This window comes from Sceloporus undulatus, chromosome 7 (assembly GCF_019175285.1).
Source record: "Sceloporus undulatus isolate JIND9_A2432 ecotype Alabama chromosome 7, SceUnd_v1.1, whole genome shotgun sequence".
Lineage (NCBI taxonomy): Eukaryota > Metazoa > Chordata > Lepidosauria > Squamata > Phrynosomatidae > Sceloporus > Sceloporus undulatus.
In genome coordinates, this window is record NC_056528.1 from 26,548,922 (window position 1) to 26,566,719 (window position 17,798).

At 45.0% G+C, this 17,798-nt stretch overlaps 1 protein-coding gene across 8 annotated transcripts in view; it reads right to left on the reverse strand.

Moving 5' to 3' along the window:
* Positions 1–17,798, reverse strand: part of SHD (Src homology 2 domain containing transforming protein D) — a 32,286-nt gene that overhangs the window by 12,359 nt on the left and 2,129 nt on the right. The window contains exons 1-8 of one of the 8 annotated variants that reach the window (XM_042480340.1): positions 16,515–17,135; positions 15,832–15,968; positions 15,423–15,547; positions 12,045–12,537; positions 6,277–6,406; positions 5,187–5,414; positions 3,266–3,349; positions 1,203–1,380 (exon numbers count right to left, since the gene is read on the reverse strand). In XM_042480340.1, coding sequence (XP_042336274.1) covers positions 1,203–1,380; positions 3,266–3,349; positions 5,187–5,414; positions 6,277–6,406; positions 12,045–12,368 — 944 coding nt within the window. In that variant the 5' untranslated portion in view covers positions 12,369–12,537; positions 15,423–15,547; positions 15,832–15,968; positions 16,515–17,135. Of the gene's footprint in view, positions 1–1,202; positions 1,381–3,265; positions 3,350–5,186; positions 5,415–6,276; positions 6,407–12,044; positions 12,538–15,422; positions 15,548–15,831; positions 16,203–16,510; positions 17,136–17,798 lie in introns of those variants that run through there. The other 7 variants (XM_042480342.1, XM_042480341.1, XM_042480344.1 and 4 more) reach the window with 7 other exon arrangements.

Here is a 17,798-nt window from a genome sequence, read left to right on the forward strand (position 1 = left end):
TTTGGAATGTGTCATGCTATCCAATGGTAGCTCACTTAGATTCTAGATTCTAAAGATAGATAGATAGATAGATAGATAGATAGATAGATAGATAGATAGCAGATAGATAGCTCTATTTGGAATGTGTCATGCTATCCAATGGTAGCTCACTTAGATTCTAGATTCTAAAGATAGATAGATAGATAGATAGATAGATAGATAGATAGATAGATAGATAGATGATAGATAGGATTGATTGATCAATCTGAGGGTATCTTCCAAGCTTTGGGAATATTCACCAAGGCTGCTGGGATAGATGGAGACAGAGAGAGAGAGAGAGAGAGAAAGAAAGAGAGAGAGGACCCTAAATTGCAACAGATTGGGATCTGTTTATTACAATTTAAAAAAAATGGGGTCATCTTTCAACATATCTTTCAATATATGGCTTCGAATAATAACTAGATATATACTTAGATTCTAGATTCACATACACTTAGATTCTAGATTAGATAGATAGATAGATAGATAGATAGTCACATGCACACACATACATGTAGACTATTTCAAATGTTCATAACTGGTATGAGACACCGACATTGATCAGGTTGGCCAGGGAATTTGATATATGTTTTCTGCCTATTCCCCTTCACCGCACACACATCCATCAGCCGATGTTTTTCTGCAGCTGTAAAATGAGGATTTATTGCAGCCACTATAGGCCCTGCTTTCCCCATAATTTTGGTCAATACTGTACCAGCAAGCAAGAAACATTGCGGCGGGAAGAAACTAATTAAAACATCAACAATTTCTTAGGAAACGTGTCGTCAAAATAATAAGAACACTAATAATTACTTTTGATCAGTCAATAAAACACAGAGAGTAATATCCTTTGAAGGGGTAGTGGTTTGGGCATCAGACTAAGACTCTGGAGACCAGGGTTTCGAATCCCCACTCGGAGCAAAAACTATTCCCGCAGCTGTAACCATAGACAGCACAACTTCTTCACCAGTTGAGCTTCTGATATTCCCAACCAAGATATATTGAGGCTCCCAATACAGAAGAAACCGGAATTATATTTGCACAGTGGACTTTCTTATACAGTCCTTAAGTGGTTGATGCAATGGTTTAGCTTGCTGGCATTTGTTCCTACGGCTGCTGTTGCAACACCTTGACATGCTGCCTTTCACAACACAAATACACACACATGGGTCAGCATCACTTACGCTTGGTTTTCCAGCGGCAACGAAGGGTCTACTCTCTCGGCTACAGCAAGGCTATTTTCGGGGCTCTGGGACCGTCCAAACTTCGAACTCCCCGCCGGGTGTTTTGGGGGACGCCAACGCTCTTTGTGGCTGGAAGAGGCTGAGGACGTCCGCTCCCATTCTGGGCTCTCAAATTGCACTATAATAAGTGGGCGCAGGGTGGGGTAAGAAGCACAGAAGAAACCATTAGAAATGCAACAACAAAGATCCAACACAAGGTTGGGCATCATAAGGCCTTGCAGATGGCCTTGGACTGCTGAGCCCAGCATTCATGCGGAAGCTAGGGCTGATGCGCCTTGCAATCTTTTCAGAGGAGAACCTTTCAGGGTGCCTTTCGGTTTTATCAAATGCTTTGGGGCCTGTATCCTATTCTTAGTCCTGACTAGGGCTGTGGTTCCCAATCTTTAGTTCTCTAGATGGTTTGAACTTCATAACTGTTGGCCAAGTTGGCTGGGGCTTCTGGGAGCTGTAGTCCAAAGCAAGGTTGGGAACCACTGGACTGGAGGATAGACATCAAATCCATTGAATTTGCCTGCATGTTGAGTCTCCGTTCAACGATTGGTCTACTCTAGTTGGGTCTATTCAACTTGGGTCTACTCTAGTTGGAAGCTAACCAACTTTGGATCACAGCCATTTTATATTTTAAAATGGGAAAACTAAACATCTTACATGGCTCGCCTCCGTCCTACATTCTCCTTACAACAACCCTGTGAGGTAGGTCAAACAGAAAGAGTAGGAAATGGGGGGAAACATCTGCTCTAAGGTCATCCAGTGTCATGGCTCAGTGAGAACTTGATCTCCCAACACTCCACCACTACAGTATCTCTTCCTGATGCTCAAATCATACTGTTCAAAGTCATTTGAAGGGGGGATTTGGGGAACAGTTAGTGAGGGGTTGTGGGAAATGGACAATCCCAGAGGTACATGATGGAACACACCAAAGTCAGGCCTTCACATGCAACCTAAAGTAACAAACAGAGGAACAGAGAGAGAGAGAGAGATGAAAGAGAGATAGCCAGAGGTGGGAAGGAGTTGGGAGAAAGTTTGGGAGGTTGATTTTTAGAAGTAATTTGTAGAATCATAAAATCAAAGTGCTGGAAGAGACCACAAGGGCCAACTGGTCAAACCCCCTGACCTTCAGGATTGTGGTTGTTGTTATTGTTGTTGTGCTTTCAAGTCATTTTCTTTACTTATGGCAACACTAAGGGGAACCTCTCATGGGGTTTTCTTGGCAAGATTTGTCCGGAGGAGGTTGGCCATTGACTTCCCCTGAGGCTGAGATAGTGTGACCTGTCGAAAGTGTGTTTCCATACTCAAGCAGAGATTCATACCCTGGTGTCCAGAGTCATAGTCTAGCGCTCACATAACTACACCACATGGGCTCACAGATAAACACACCTTCAGGATTATCAATTATTATTATTGAGGTTTTAAAACAGAGGCTGAAAGGCCATCTGTCAGGAGAGCTTTGACTGTGTCTTCCTGCATGGCAGGATTGGGTTGGATTATATAGTCCTTTGGAGTCTCTTCTAACTCTGTGATTCTATGATTATGATTATTATATTTATATAATAAAGTGGCTCGCAATTTAAACAACAATACAAATAAAAACATACCAAAAGGCAGCATGAAAATAGCATTAAGCTTCTCGCAGCATTAAAACAATCCACAGTTCAGTTTTTTAAAATGCAATTAAAGATTTTAAAGTGCTCTTAAAAACAGGTTCATGGAAACCACCAGCTCCCATCGTCCACATCTGGAGGACTTCGTTGTTCCCATCCCAACATAAGGAGGTCAGTGGGGGAGATGCAGTCACAGGGTAAGCCAGACCTGCTGAATTTCTGTCTACCTTGTCTTAAACGATTGGGAATGTACCAGGCTGCCATCCTACCAATCAGCTTAGAAACCAGAGCTGGAGCAAATGTCAGGAGAGGTATCCTCCATGAGGAAGAAAGGCAAGACAATGGTTCAGAGAGAGGGGAGACAAGCTGGGAGATAAAGGAGGCTTTAAAACAAGACGTCACCTTCTGGATCTAGGGCTTCCTCACTCTCCGTGAGTTGTCCTACCGGTGGTGGCCAGGGCAAGACTTTAGTCTCCTGAATGTCTACTGCAGCAGGGATGGGAACGTCATGGACAAGGGCAAAGGAAGAGGTTGGGTTGAGTTGGGATGGAATAGGATAGAAGGGAAGGGATGGGAAGGGGTGGAGGAAGGGATGGGATGGGATGGAAGGGAAGAAATGGAGGTTGGGATGGGATGAGACGGGACGGGACAGAAGGGAAGGGAAGGGAAGGGAAGGGAAGGGAAGGGAAGAGAAGGGAGGAAGGTAGGAAGGAAGGAAGGAAGGAAGGAAGGAAGGAAGGAAGGAAGGGCAAAAGGTGGGGAAGAAGGGAGGGTAAAGGGGAAGGGAAGAAAAAAAGGAAGGGAGAGAAAGGAGAAAGGGAAGAGAAAAGAAGAGAAGAAGTGAGGTTGTGAGATGGGAGAAGAGAGAGAGAAAGCTCATGAGAAGGAAAGAATAGGGACAAAGAATTGAGCAAAAAGGAAGGGAAGAGAGAGACAAAACCAACATGGTAAGAAAGAAGAGATCTCATGACCAACAGACAGACAGACAGACAGTCAGATGAAGGGAAGGCAGGCAACAGCTCCTGACCCCATCCAGTGGCATCCAAACCCAATGGTTTTTTTTTTTTTGTTCCAGACTTTAAAGGAGCAACTGACCGAGATGATAAACCCTACTCTAAATACAATTCCAGCACTTGGGACAGCTCTTTTGGGATAGTCTTGGGTTGGGTTCCGCACCATGGAGAGCTCCTTTGGGATATTCCAGCACCTTTTCAAGTCTGGGATGAAAATGTGTATTGGATTCACTGCACCCCCGACATGGTAGTCACTGGCCTTCATTGACCAAAGGTCATCCTACCCCATCTGCACCATCTGCTTTGATGGTGTCTTCCCGCATGACAGAGTTGTGATATCTAGTCTAGGCTTTCACGCGTCAGACCCTTCCAATTTTGGGGAGTCTCAACATCCAACCAGCCCAAACCAGCCTACTAGAGATGATAAGAATTAGAGTCCAACAACCCTTGGTTGGCGAATGGAGCCGACAAATATACTAGGGAAAATGCTTGTTCAGCCTTGCAGGACTTGTGCAGTATAGTCACTTGCCGTGGCATTAATTCAGGGTGAGGAGAGGAGTGATTTGCTGCCTTTCAGAAAAACTCAGGATTTTCGATTCTATATTGATCTTGGATTTATTCTGCCACACTGCAGAGCCTGCAGAAGACGCATTGTCTGATAAGAAAGCAGTTTCATTCTTTGGTGCGGCTGGATAGGAGATGGTGGGGCTCCCAAGCTTTTCGCTCACCAGTTCTTTGACAAGATCAACCATTCAATGGCTGCTTCCAGTTACCAGATGTGACTGGGACCAGTGCATTCTAGAATCCCCCTCTCCACCAGCACCTAGCAATCTATGAACTGTTCTTCACACTACTCTGAGCAATAGCTTTGCGTGAAATCAATCCCCAGTTGGTGTGATAAAGGCAGAGACGGTGAAGGGAGGGAAGACGTTACAGGGGTAGAAAGAAAGACAGAGAGATTGTGGACGCTGGTGGCTACAATCTCACTAGATGCAGCAAGTCCAACCCAGGTTTTAGCATCATTCTTAAAGGAATTATCCGAGGTGCTGAACCAATTTTGAAAGGACAGGGTTCAGCACCTCAGATAGCTCTGTTTACAGTCTGAACATGGAGAAGATTTCATGCTGTGTTGAGATCAGAATTGCCATTCGCCACTGGAGATTGGGAACATTAACCCTTTGGGACTTTGACTTCCAGAACCCCCAGTCAGCATGGGCACTGGGGGATTCTGGGAACTGTAGTCCACTGCAATGTTTCTGCAGTGCAGATTAGACCATGGGCAAGTCAGGTAGTCAAGGGAGAATGCTCACCTGCAAAAGCCCGAGAAATGTGGTTCTTCTTCCATTCCCAAGGTTGGTCGTATTCGTCAGCCGGCCGCTCATCATCCTGAGGCAAACGGCTCTCACGGGGTTTTTCAATGGAGGAGCCCTCTGGGTCAACCTCTGTATCCTTCTCTTCGTAGGGAGTGTCGTACAACTGCAATCCGATCCGTGATTTCTTCACCTTTCGCTCATCCCAGTCATTTTTGCTCTGGAAATCTGGAAGCCAGTTCAACCACAGGTTTAGCCACAAAGGTTTGCAAAAGCAATAATAACAGAGTCTGTGATGGATGGGTGGAATCTTGTTGGATCTCCGCACCTTTGTGCATAATGTTGGTATCCAATAGAAGGCTGCTGTTACATTGCTATGTTTCAAAGCTGGCAAAGTCCCTGACATGCATTGCCATCCAATGTACATTGGTGCATGAGACACAATGGGACCAATGTGCATCGCATCAGTCCAGATGTGCATCACATAGTCCCAATGAGCATCAAGCACCAATGAGTGTCGGGCACCTTTGTTGGCATCCTGTTACACACCTTCACAATTCAGAAATGAGTTTCTTAGTGCCTTTGCTCCTTAGCTAAGTCGATGCAAAGTTACATTAAATAACTTAAATAAGTCATATAAGATTCTGGCAATTAATAATAACCTTGCTTGGAGAAACGTAGAAAACTGCCTGATGCCAAGTCAAACAACGCAGGTACTGAATGTATTTTGAAAGATAGAGTTCAGCATCCTGGATCGGTGAAATACTCATTGGCAGGGGCCAATGAAAATTTCAGAAAAAGTTGTCTACGTGAGCCATCCTTAGCGATACTAGAAATGGAAATGCCATGTAATGAACTGAAAACAGTGCTAACTGAAAGCAATGCGAAAGAACTGAGTGAGGCTGTACCACCTCCTAACTATTAAAGGGACTAAAAAGTTGCATTTCCACTGCAGAAGGAATGACATTGTCCCTGATCAACTTGCAATTATAATGTATTTTTAGTGGGGCCTTTGTTGCCGGAGGAGGGAAGGAGACTCCACTGTGGGCAACGTGTGTATTTCTAATGTGCTCTTTCAGGACTCACTTACCCACCACCACCTTCTGGGCATCATAGGGTTCCATGTATCCATTATTCTCCGAGCCAGGCTCTTCATCTCCGTCTCCTTTGGGCTCCCGGTGCGCATCAAATGGATCTGAGTATTCACTCTCACCAGGGGGCTGTGGAGAAGGAAGAATGAATATTTCTCAGATACTGAAATATCCTGGAGTCTTTGGAAGCCATTCCGTATAGACGGAGCAAGACAGAGACCAAATAGAAAGAGACAGAGAGAGACAGACAGACAACGGCAAGAGAGGCAGGGAGGCAGATAAGAGACAGAGAGAGATGGGAAGATATAAAACACACAGAGAGAGGAGGATGAAGAAACAGAGAGACTGGAGACAGAGACAGACAGAGTCGGGGAGGCAAGGAGACAGACAAGAGACAGAGAGATGCAAAATAGACAGAGAGAGAGACAGGGAAAAAGAGAGACAGACAGAGAGATAAACAAGAATACAAGGAGGTACAGAAATAGAGTGGAAGACAGAGAGACAGAGAAACATGGAAGCAAGGAAATACAGAAACACAGAGGGAAACAGAGAGACAGGGAGATGGAGACAGAGAAATATGGGCAGACAGAGGCAGAGACACAGACAGGGAGAAAGACTGGAAGACAAGAAGACAGACAGGAAGGCAAAGAGACACAGACACAGAGAAAGAGACAGGGGGACAAGGTGATACAGAAACAGAGAAAGGTAGACAGGGAAATAGAGACCCATAGACAGGACAGACAAGAGACAGAGAGATGGAGAGACCAACAGAAAGAGAGACAGGAAGATATGAAAAGATAGCCAGAGAGGCAGGAAGACAGAGGCAGACAAACAAAACAAACAGCTTCATTTATATACCGCTTCATACTGGACCAGCAGTGTCTAAGTGGTTTACAGCTGTAAAACAGAGACAGATAGAGGCAGAGGGAGACAAAGAGAAAGACAGGAGGACAAGGAAATATAGAAACAGAGAAATAGACACAGACACACACAGCGAGACAGGGGGACGAGGAGAGTGGAGGTTAGAGAGACAGACAGAGAGACAGTGAGACAGAGAATTCAAAGACCTGGCCATGTTAGTCTGAAGATCGGTCTGCAAAGGGATCTCGTAGCACCTTTGAGTTCGACTGAAAGAAAGAAGCTGGGAGCTGGGATACTCCCTCACAATGTTTAAGGAACATATTGCAGAATAGTGGTTTGAACGTTGGACTGTGACTCTGGAGACCAGGGTTCGACTCACTGTTCAGCCATGAAACCCACTGGATGACCTTTGGGCTGGTCACACGCTCTCAGCCTCAGGGGAAGGCAAGGGCAAACCTCCTCTGAACAAATCTGGCCAAGAAAACCCCACTAGGGTGGCCCTGAGTCAGAAACAACCTGAAGGCGCACAGCAACACTGAGATGGATGCCTTTGAGTCTGAGACACGCTCTTCCCCACCCAGATGTTGAACCAAAGGCAGCCATTTGGCTGATGAGACCGGACAAGATCCCAGCGGGAGACTCTGTGGCCGCAGGTGGCTTTCCCGAAACTAGGCCATTAGTCAATCCAGGCCTGCTGTTCAATTCTGAGTCCAACCAGCTTGAATTTAGATTTAAAAAACCCTCCCATTTCCTGACCCTCAGGACCACAACAACCCCTGCGATCTTTTTTTGCTGATGCCGGAAAGGCTGATTCGGCTTTCTCCTTCGCGCTCCCTCCCCAGAGGACTCCGCTTCCCATCCTCCACCGCCACTCCAAGGTCTTTTCCTACTGCCCTAATTGTTATGGTTCCCCCCCCCCCACGTTTCCACATACACATCTCTCTGATGGTGCATTAGATGCGCTCAAACAGCCCGCAGAGAGGAAAATAATGTTTTGAGGAGCTGCGGGAAAGCAAATGAGACAGAAGGGTATGGAAATAAGCAGGCGGCCTCTTTGCAAAGCAATTACCCCCTTCTCTCCCCTTTGGCATGCGACAATTGAGTGGCGCAGAAAGGTATTTGATGGAAGGAGCATGAGCCGGTGCGCATGCAGTGGAGAGCATCCCCTGGCTCTTTGTCCCCTCCTGGGCAGGTGTTATCTCTCTGTCTTTCACAACGCTCCTTCTTTAGATTGCAAAACAACAGTTTTCCAATGTGAAGTCGAAGGCTTTCATGGCCGGCATCCATAGTTTTTTGTGGGTTTTTCGGGCTATGTGGCCATGTTCTAGAAGAGTTTATTCCTGACCTTTCACCAGCATCTGTGGCTGGCATCTTCAGAGAATCAATTCAAGTGGGAACCAGGGTCATTTGAATTGGTTCAAACCGATTTGCGATCCGGTTTCAAAGGTAGTGGGAATCAGGCCCAAGAAAAGCCTTTAAAAGTAAAAAGGTTAAAGATAGGTCACCAAGCACCAGAACAGATGCCTTCCTTTTTGGGGGCCAGCTTGCATTTTGTTTCCGCTCTCCTCCATTCATTACACTCCTCCTCTGCTCATCTCTCTCCATCTCTAGTTCAGGATACGCTTGGGCTCAGCAACTGAGAATCCATTTATCACCATTTTATATTCAGCGTTGCTGATCTGTTATCGCACAGCAAATTAACAAGCAGGCCGGGCACAAATCTTCCCAAGACATTTTCATTCCCAAGCCTTGGATGTCCTCTGATCTTGTTATCAGGACTGGCTTTATGTGTTCAGGTTATCTGAAGGATCGTATTCTTTCCTATGGGCCTGCCCCATTCTTTGGGGTCCTCTGCAGAAAGCCTTCTCTCTATCCCACTATCCTCACAAATACACTGGGTACAAATGTGGGAGACAAGCACTTCTCAGTGGCTGCCCCAAGTCTCTGGGGCTGGTGATGGTGTGGGCCTTCAAGTCATTTGAGACTTATGGTGAGCCTACGGTGAACCTATTATGGGGTTTTCTTCTTCGGAGGGGTTTGTCATTGCCTTCCTCTGAGCCTGGATTGACATGCCCAACGTCATCTGGCAGATTTCTATGGCAGAGCGGGGATTCGAACCCTGGACTCCAGAGTCATAGTCCGACACTCAAACCAGTCCACCATGCTGGACTCGGTGTACATATTCGCTTAAAGAAAAATATACTGATTTGGTGCCAGGCAGGAGTTTTAAGTGAAGTCGCTTTTTCACAAATTGCTTTTAAAAAGTGTCCTTTTAAAAAAAGGCATATGTTGATTAGGAATGTAGCTACGGTGAAAGAAAGGGCAAAATGAGAGCATTGCCCTCCAAATAAAAGCTCTAAACACCCCCTCTCCAATGAATTCTTCCTTTATTCCTCATATGTCTAGCTTTGCAATAACTCAAAACCTCACTTGAGCATTAAGAGATACAGTTTAGGCAGCCCAAGAAGAAAGGGCAAGTCAAGTGACCCAGGGAATGCAAACATTGCAAATAGAACAGTTCTAACTTCATTGCTTCCTTCTCTGCAAAGCTTGAAATGTGCAGACTGAAGGGAAATCTCCTTGGGAGCAGAATTTTTTATTTGGAAGGGCAATGCCCTCCATTTTGCCCTCCTGCATCTCATCTCTCGCTCTCAAGGGGGTTGCTAAACGCTTGCAAGGCAGCCTTGTTGAGTCAACGCAGTCTGACCTGGGCAAAATCTGAGCGGCAGTAAGGTCCCCATCCCCCTCCACATCACTAGCTGGAGCTCTACCCACTCCACCAGACTGCCAATACTGAAACCGCAATCTGCAATTGCATGGTTGTCCATTCCGGCACACACAAGGAGGGATGCTCATGTACACTCTTGGTTCACTTTTGTCTAAGTGGGCTCATTGCCTTGTTTTAGAAGGAAGGAAAAAAAGGGAGGGAGGGAGAGAAGGAGGGAGGGAGGGAGGGAAGGAGGGAGGGAAGGAAGATGAACAGGAGGGAGAGAAGAAAGGAAGGAAGGGTAAAGGGGAAGGAGAGAAGGAGGGAAGGAGGAAGGGAGAAAGATGAAGAGGAAAGGCAGAAGGAAGGAAGGAAGGAAGGTAGGTAGGTAGGTAGGTAGGTAGGTAGGTGAGGGGGAGGGAGGATAGGCAAAGGGGAAAGAGAGAAGGGAGATGAAAAAAGTGCCCTCTAAATCCATAGCCAGAAGGTCCAAAGACAGCCCTGTAATCTTGTTAGCAGAGTGTAAAGTTATTTGTCAAACATCCCCCTTTGCCTACGTGGGAAAGAAGGGTGAGGAGATATAAGGAAGAGGAATGGAAGAAAGGAGGCTGCCAAGATCCCTTGGGGGCAATTAAGAGCTCCATGAGGATCAGCAGGATTCAAAAAAGAAAGAAAGAGACGGCAGCTAATCTGAAAGCCTTCACTTGGGAGCCAAGGGAAATCCAGACCTCTGGTTTAATTGGCCATTTGTGCACCTGGCGCATACCTGGGCATGAGACCTTATTTCTCCTAGATTTCAAACTGGCCAAGAGGACTGGCTTGTTTGAAGTGCTCTTTATCAGAGATAATCAGAAAAGGTAACTTCAGTTGCAAGACCAAGGAGATGGGTCCCAGAGGTTCATGCGCAAGTGGGACATGCCGTAAGTTGACCCTACATGGCTTTCAAAACCTTGATTTCCTCCTGGATCCAACCTGCAAGGCAAGGGCATCGGAGATCTCTTTGGTTGCAATCCTTTGGAAAGGTGAAAACAGGGGTATGGTTCATGCACCAAGGTCTTGGATGCATGCATGTGCAGACCTGATTTTCACAAGCAAAAACCAACTCCCAGGAGCACAAGATGGAGGGGGCTGATCAACATGGTGAAAGGTCTGGAAACCACCAAGTCCTATGAGGAGCAATTTAGGGAGCTGGGGCTGTTTAGCCAGGAGAAGAGAAGGTTAAGAGTCACCCAGTGGGTTTCCATGTCCAAACTGGAAATCAAATCCTGATCTCCAGAGTTGTGGGTGACTTTCAAATCAGACCTGATTTGTAGCACATTCTTTTAGCCTATATGCTACAGCTTTAACCATTCCAAATTCTTCCTAGCATTTGTCATGAGGAATAGATTCACAAACAAGTCACTACCCAGTCACCCACTAGGCTGAGCATACAGCTATAACACTCCTGAGAAATGTTCATCCAACTTCTGCTGAAAGACCTCCAAAAGATGGAGTCTTCTGGCCCATCTTTCAGAGCTCTTTAAGCAGAGGTTGGATGACCCTCTGCTTAAAGACTTCCAAAAGAAGTCCATCCAGCCTCTGCTTAAAGACCTAAACAAGATGGAGCCTTCTGACCCATTCAGTCTTTGCTTAAAGACCTCCAAAAGATGGAGTCTTTTGGTCCATCCAACCTCTGCTTAAAGACCTAAACAAGATGGAGTCTTCTGACCCATCCAGTCTTTGCTTAAAGACCTCCAAAAGATGGAGTCTTTTGGTCCATCCATCCTCTACTTAAAGACCGCCAAAAAATGGAGTCTTCTGACCAATCCAACCTCTTGTTTAAAGACCTCCAAAAGATGGAATCTTTTAGCCCATCCAACCTCTACTTAAAGACCTCCAAAAGATTGAGTCTTTTGACCCACCCAACCTCTGCTTTAAGACCTCCAAAAGATGAAGTGCACCAAGACAGTCCAATCCACTACTGAACAACTCTTTTGGTGAAGAGGTTCTTCCTAAAGTTTAGGTGGAATCTCAACTTATACTTTTAAATCCACCGGTTTGTGTCCCAGTCTCCAGAGCACCAGCAAACAAGCTCTCTCCATCTTCTCCGTGGCATCCCTTCAGATATCTCAATACAGTATCATGTCAAGTGGCAATGGGATTTTAAGTGGGAATTATTTCATTTCTCCCGCCACCCCGTCTGATTTTGCTATGACCTACCTGATCTGGTATCCCTTCCTCATCCGTTGTGGCCAAAAGCGCTTTGCTCCTATTCAGGTCCGAGGCTTCTACTTTGATAAGCCTGTGCTTTGGAGAACCATATTTTCCATCTGGGCCGGTGCCGGGAGTTGCCGCCTTGTTGGGAGACCCGCCAGGATCCGTATCAGGTTTCCCATCACCATCTTCATAGGGATCTTCAAAATCTAAGCTCTTCTGTGCCCGGTAGGCCTTTAAGATCTCGCTCTCTGTGTAGTCTGGTTTGGGAGGCTGCGGGGGAGACCTCCTGCTCCCAAAACTCAAGTAATCCTTCAGCCACTTGGCCATTTGTCCCTTTTATCCAATGGCGGTGCTAAGGAACCGCCAATAGCCTTGTGTAAGAACCAGAGAAGCCAAGGAGAAAGCAAGCGTCTTAGACTGGAACGAGATAATCCTCCATGGATCGAGGGTTTTTATAATCCAAATTAAGAGATGTCCGTCTTGGCCTTTGCTAAGCCTGAGGTTAAGAGAAGAGAGAAAAAGCAGTTGATTGAAATGAGTTTATATCTTGATATTCTGTAATATACTCAGCTGGAATATTCTGTAATATACTAAACTAATTTGCTTTTCGTTTTTCTGTAGTTCAGACATGTCTGATGGAGTTAGTGGGGGAGAAACTGAGAAATCTCCATCCACATGGATTCAGCTTGTGAAATAAATCACATACATTTGTATCTGTGTGCGAGATAGAGAAAGAGAATATTTGCACCCCAATCTTGGGGCACAGCTACACAGTAGGATTAATGCAGTTTGACATAACTTTAATTGCCATGGCTCCATCCTACAGGATCCTGGGACTTGGGGTTTTGCGGCACACCAGGCTTCTTTGGCAGAGAAGGCAAAAGACCTCTTAAAACTACAAATCCCAGGATTCCCCAGGATGGAACCGCAACATTTAAAGTGGTGTCAAATTGCATTATTCCTACAGTGTAGCTGTACGCTGGATTAGTGGCTTTAAGGGAGCTGCAGTTGAAAGGTGGTTTGCTCAAATCCTTAAGAGCTATAAATAAAAGTGTGATGTGTTCAATTCCTGACCTCAGAAACCCACTCGAGAAAGTGGATTTAGGAAAATCATTAGCCAAGACTCTATAAAGGGATATAATTTCTGACTTATGGCGACCCTAAGGCAACCCTATCATGGGGATTTTCTTGGCAAGACTTGTCCAGAGGAGGTTTGCTATTGCCTTCTCCTGAGGCTGAGAGAGTGTGATTTGCCCAAGGTCACCCAATGGGTTTCATGGCCGAACTGGAAATCAAACCCTGGTCTCCAGAGTCGGAGTGCAACACTCAAACCCCTACATCATGCTGTCTCTCTATAAAAAACAGTATTACTCCGTAAATTAGTGTCTGAATCCCACTACCTTTTAAACCTGATTGCAAATCAGTTTTAACCGCTTCCAATGACCCTGGTTCCCACTTGAATCGATTCGCTGAAGCAATTCGGAGAGGGGGGGCATGTACTAAATCCATTTAAACTGCGTCTTTTTGATGCTGACGTTTCCCACATCGTTTTGGATAAATCAATTCTGTGCAAATATGAACCAGATGCAGATCGGAATCAGTTTAAATTTGCCCTTCGGCAGGATGGAGTGGGTCCATTTTGAACCGATTCATTGGTGAATGCGAACCACAAGTGGGTTATTTTACAGGGAAAAAGTGCAATTGGGGCAAATGTAGCGGGAACCACGCTCCGCTGTTGAATCAATCTATCGATTCGGATCGCAAACCGTTTTCTTTTTGTAAGTGGGAATGAGGCCTAGGAGGCAGAAGGAAAAGCCGAAGAGTGCATTACAGGTGGATAGACTCCATCAAGGAAGCCACAGCTGCCCTAACCTTGCAAGACCTGAGCAGCGGAGTTAATAACAGGGTCTTTTGGAAGTCTCCCATTCAAAGGATCACCTCAAGTGGAAGTCAACTTGAGGGCAAACAACAACAACTCCCACCATCCCCAGCTATACGTTGATGGGGCTGGGTTTTGGGGGGTTTGTGGTTCTAACTAGAGGAAGAACTGTGAGGTTATTTGTGAACTATGCAAACCTTTTGACAACTGAAGTCCTGGTTCACACTTTTACTGTGAATATCAGGGTCCGGAGGCTCTATTTCAGCGGAAGGAACTGGCCAAACCACCCTTGAGTCCTCCTTGGCAAAGAAAACCCTACAAAATCCATGGGCCCCCCATCAGTCGATAGGTGACATGAAGGCACATGGACACACACATATATAATATACACAGTATAGGCTATTTTAATGTGTGGCTCAAATAAAGGGACCAGATGCTGTCGTATCTTGGAAGCTGAACAGGGTCAGCCCTGGTTTGCACTTGGATGGGAGGCCAGCAAGGAGTCCCAGGTGCTGTAGACTATATTTTGGAGGAAGGAACTGGCAAAGCCACCTCTGAGTCTTCCTTGAAAATTCATGGGGTCACCATTCATGGGGCTGAAGACACACACCCAAAATACCCTAAAGCCACCAGATCCTGTCTGTTCTTAGCTAAGCAAGGTCAACCCTGGTTAGTCCTTGGATGGGAGACTGCCAGCTGCTGGAGGCTCTGTTTCAGAGGAAGGAACTGGCAAAAGCCATACCTGAAATTCTCTTCAATTCATCGGTGACAGGCGACTTGAAGGCACATGGACACGCATATAATATACCCAGTATGTCATAGTTTAATACATGAAATGCCCTAAAAGGCACCTGATTCTGTCTGATCTTGGAAGCTAAGCAGGGTCAGCCCTAGTTAGGACTTGGATGGGAGGCTGCCAAGCTAAATACCAAGTGCTAGCAGCTCTATTTCGAAGGAAGGAATTGGCAAAACCACCTCTTGCGTCTTCCTTGCCGAGGAAAATCCTCTGAAATTCTACTTTCTCCCCATAAATCAACACAGCACAAACGCACACAAACACACACACAACCTATCTGAACCCAAGGAGGTTTACTTTCCATCCTAGGTTCAGACAGCAAATAGAAGATGACCATTGCGTCCGATTCTGGGTTTGTTTGTTTAGGCTAAAAGACAGTGCGCACTCCTCTCCAAACAATAAAACACAATCTTTTTCCTTTTTCCTTTTCAAAGCTGACAAACAGGTCATCCTTTTGGAGAGACAGACTATTTTCTTTTCTAAAGTAATTACATCTTCTAAAAGAGGAAGAAAGCAAAGGAAGGGGGTGGATTTTCCCCATTCCTTTTGCAAGAGATCTCAAGGGAATTGCACAGCCGAAAGCAATTTTCTAGGAGAAAAACACGCATACACACACACACACATATATATATATTTAAAGAGCAAACAAAACAGAACCGCACGCCGTCCACCAACCCATCCATCCCCCCTTTTGCAAAATCAATACCTTGTGAGTTTCTGCTCCATCTGTCTCTTTCAGGTCCATTTCAAGCTGCTTTCTTCTCCTCCTCCTGCTCCTTCTTTCCTATTTAAAACAAAGTTCAGCCTGTGCAGCTTGAAAGCCCAATTCATCTGGAGAAGAGATTTGGAAACAACAACAAAAAATAGCATCATCCCAGAGTGAATTGTTGCGCCTTTGTTTGCATCTCTCCGACTGCTTCCCTAGTTTTTAGAAAAAGAAATGACAAGGGGGGTAAAAATCACATCTTGATCTGTGGATTTGCAAAGGCTAAGCCTTGCCATTCCCTCCCTTTGCTCTCAATGAAGATGGATGCAGCACTTAATCCAGCCAAAGATCTGGGGAAGGGGGGGGATAAATAAAGAAACCATGTCCCACAATCGCACAATACACACACTAGGCAGCCGCACACGGCGCACGCCGTCCTGCAATGTGCCACTTTCAGGTTGGCTGCTCCATCGATCCGTCGCAAAGACTTGCCAAACAAAACGCAACCGAGAAGGGGATGGTGCAAAGACAACCAAGGATCCTTTGCTTAAGAAAGGGATAGATAGATATACATATATTAACATACACATACATACATATATATGTATGCATGTATATTGGAGATCCACCAAACCAGTTCAATGATATGCCCCCTTTTGTTTCCAAAGGCTGGGAAACTTTCAGAGGAGAGTGGCCTGCTTCAATTCCTTTTCGCACAAGAGTCTTGTCTCCTTTCAAAGCTTTCTCTCCATCCTCCTCCTTCTTCTTTCTATGGCCAAGAGCGGACACAATATTTGTATATATATATATATATATATATATATATATATATATATATATCTGTTGCAAGCTTTCAAGGTCCACTGGGGATTCTCCAAAGAAACTTGACCCCCTTTTGTTCCCTTCACCAGCCAAATGGGGGGAAATTGAAAAATTCAGAGGCAACACCGAGAGAAGAAGAAACTCAATCTTTTCCAAGCAAGCTGATCCAAAGAAGGGAAAGGAGGAGGAAGGGGGAAAGAAGAAGGAGAGAGAGAAGGGGGGGGGGAAGAAAGAAAGAAAGAAAGAAAGATGTCTTTTGCACATACTCACATCAGACGCACAATTGCACGCTCTCTCGCAATTGCAATTTTCGCTTTTTTCACGCCTTCCTTGAGCAATAGGAAAGCTGCAAAGAATAAGACCGAGGCACACAGGTTGTTGGGCTTTGGATGCCCAAAAATGAACAGAGGGATGGGGAGGAGCTTTTTAAATGTATAAAGATAAAGCAGGGGATGTTGGAGGCTGGTTCTCCCTCTCTCTCATCTCAGTTTTAAAGGGATTTTTTTTCTTTTCAAGGGAGGGGAAGGTTGGAAGAGTTCCCTCCCAGAGTCAGGGATTGAGCATCGCCCATCCACCTGCCTTCCCAAAATGTCCAAATATCTGTTGCTCACTGCAGTGTTGGAAGCAAGGGTTAAGTAGAAGAACAAGTGTCCTGGCATCATCATCATCATCATCATCATCATCATCATCATCATCATCAATAATTGCTATCAATAAATAAGAGCACTTTTTCCTTTCTTAAACTATTGCAGGGAGCAACAGATATTGGTAATGCTGATGATGCAAACCCCAACGTTTCCAAATGTTGGAATCATAGAAGTCTATGATTCCATGATAATTGGACATGCTGTGGTTTGTATTATTATTAATGATGATGATGATGCAAACATGCTTTCTTTCATCTGCATAACTCAACAGGGTTACTGTTATTGCTATCTTCTCACTCACTCGCTCTGCAATTAACAGTATCCCTGTCTTTGTCCTTCATCAGCAAAACCTCAAAAAGGTGATTGTTGTTTTATATATATATATATATATATATATATATATATATATATATATATTCTTCATCATCATCCTTCTTTCTATCAGGAGATGTTTCTCTCTCTCTTTATCTCTCACTCATTTTCTGTCAAAAAGTAGTATCTTCCTCCTCATCATCATCATCATAATCATCATTCACCACCATCCTTTCCTTCCTCACTCCATCCATGCATTCATCTATCCCAGTAGCCTTGGTGGATACACCTAGATTGATCTGTCTGTCTATCTATCTATCTATCTATCTATCTATCTATCTATCCATTCCAGAAGAATTGGTAGATATCCCCCTAAGTGATCTGTCTGTCTGTCTGTCTGTCTATCTATCTTCCCATCTGTCCTCGCAGCCTTGGTGGAGACCCACAGATTGATCAATCAGTCAATCAATCAATTATATCTATCCATCATCTATCCATTCCAGCAGCTTTGGTGAATACTGCCAGAGTGATTTGTCTCTCTATTATCTATCTATCTATCTATCTATCTATCTATCTATCTATCTATCTATCTATC